We start from the raw sequence: 1,868 nt of genomic DNA, 5'->3' as shown, positions 1-1,868 counted from the left end.
CTCTCAGGTGTAGCTGTCATGCCCTGAACAAGAATCTGTTATTCTACTCACCACACTATTATAATTATCGATTTTTCTGTCTCTGCCCTGCACTGGCCAAGGAGGTTCTAGAGCCCAGGGACGGTGTTTCATTCATCTCCACGACCCAGCCCCTGGCCTGGTGCCTGGCGTGGAGGGCCAGGGCTTGATGGATAGATGTGGAGGGCCGAGGGAAGGAGGTAAGAGCCGGGAATGATCAGAGGAGAGTGAGGGCAGGCCAGGCAGGAGAAGCCGCCAGAGCTATGTGTGGGAAGTGGCAAGGCGAGAACTCTTATTTGCTGCACTCCTACCACTGCCCGCCAGCCCTGGGCTCCGCTGTGTTTGCGCATGGTCTCATCTCAGCCTCCCCACAGCAGATCGGGACACTGGCATCAGAGAGCCGCCGCCACCTGTCCAAGGTCACACAGCTAGAGGCCTGGAGTGGAGACCAGGCCTGCAGTCTTCTCCCCGCCAGCGCCGGGCCACACTGCTCTCCTGGGAACAGGGCCTTCTGGAGGTGGACAAGGAGCACACCCAGCTCCGCCTCTGCCTTGCTGAGCACCGGAACCAGCTGCCCACACGCAGGCAGCTTCTTCCTCTCTGGCAACCAGGGGCTGGGAGGCTGGACAGGGATGTACCTGTTCTGTCCTCCCCAGGCTTTGAGGGTCCTTGACGAGGCATGCCTTCCCCACCCCCACCCCACCAACCAGCAAAGGGCCTTGGAGCCTAGGGGGAGCTGGGAGGGGGAATCTGAGGGAGGGGGCAGTCCGAGCTTGGTGCTGTTGTCTGGCTTCTGCAGGATCTGTGTCTCCCTCCTGCTATTTGGCCCAGGCTGATATTCAGATTCATCTGCATTCCCCTCGCACCGGCCTGGCAGATGGTGGGGGAGGAGGCTGGGTGCATGCTGGGGGCTGCAGCCAGGGACAAAATTGGGCCTTGGAGGGCCACCACCAAGTGACCACCCCCTGGGGGCCACTGCAAATGCTGGGGTACTTCTCACCACAACAGCCTCCCAAAGGTGCTAGGAGCTGACCTTCGGGGTTTCCTAAGGACCACAGGGACCTGGGATTGCAGGGAGGAGGCCTGAGACAAGGGCGCTAGGGACAGGGGACATGCAGGCCCCCCTCCGTAATCTCAGAGCAGGACCTTGTTCTGCCCAGCGCCAGAGGTTTGCAGGGACCGCCATGGGGCAGGAGCCCCATCTCCCAGCCTGGCTACCCACTAGGCCACAAGGAGGGGTGAGGGGTGAATAAGGAGGGGACAACCTTCACAGAGTCCTTGGTCACCTTCCCCAGTTTCTCAGGTCCCAGCCAAGAACCCCGTCTGGCCCGCCCCGGCTCCCAGGGCCACCAGAGGAAAGAGGAGAGGCTGAAGAAAGCCCAGAGCTTGTCACAATATTGGAGGAAGACTACTGGCATTGGAGGGGAGGGGGGCGGGGAATCACTAGTAGCTCCTCTGAGCAAGGAGGAAAGGAAAGGAGCTCCATTATAGCAAATGGAGTGCAGGCTAGACACCTAGAAGAACTTCCCTCAGCACAGAACAGGGTCCTGCTGAGAGAGTGGCTTTATGCTGTGCAGATGGCTTAGTCTGACAATTGGGAAGACGTTCTTTTGGGGGGAAAGGACCTTTCCAAATCCCTGGGCTCCAGGGGACGGGGTCGGGGGGTGGGCAGCATATTCCTGAGCCCCCCTCCGAGGGAACAGGCGCCCTGCCAGAGGGGTGGAGAAGGTAGGGTCCTTCCCCCGCCCCCTCTCCATCTCTTCTCGGCCTCAAGAGAGTTACTCTGTGGCCGCACCCTGCGCGCTGGGGGCTTGAGAAGGAGCGGCCCAGGTCCCCAGGCTGCGGGCCGG

The 1,868-nt window shown here is 61.0% G+C and overlaps 1 protein-coding gene across 1 annotated transcript in view; it reads left to right on the top strand.

Annotated features, from left to right (window-relative positions):
- Nucleotides 1-281: 281 nt before the first annotated feature.
- The window catches only part of NXPH3 (neurexophilin 3), a 6,117-nt gene continuing 4,530 nt past the window's right edge, over nt 282-1,868 (top strand). The window contains exon 1 of the mRNA XM_045299314.1: nt 282-437. Within this exon, the coding sequence (XP_045155249.1) occupies nt 282-437 (156 nt within the window). The remainder of the gene's footprint in view (nt 438-1,868) is intronic.

This window comes from Echinops telfairi, unplaced genomic scaffold (genome assembly GCF_000313985.2).
Source record: "Echinops telfairi isolate 266 unplaced genomic scaffold, ASM31398v2 ScPeMD7_7458;HRSCAF=8496, whole genome shotgun sequence".
NCBI classification, from domain to species: domain Eukaryota; kingdom Metazoa; phylum Chordata; class Mammalia; order Afrosoricida; family Tenrecidae; genus Echinops; species Echinops telfairi.
Note: the sequence above shows the minus strand (reverse complement) of the source record. Positions and strands in the feature narration are given on the sequence as shown.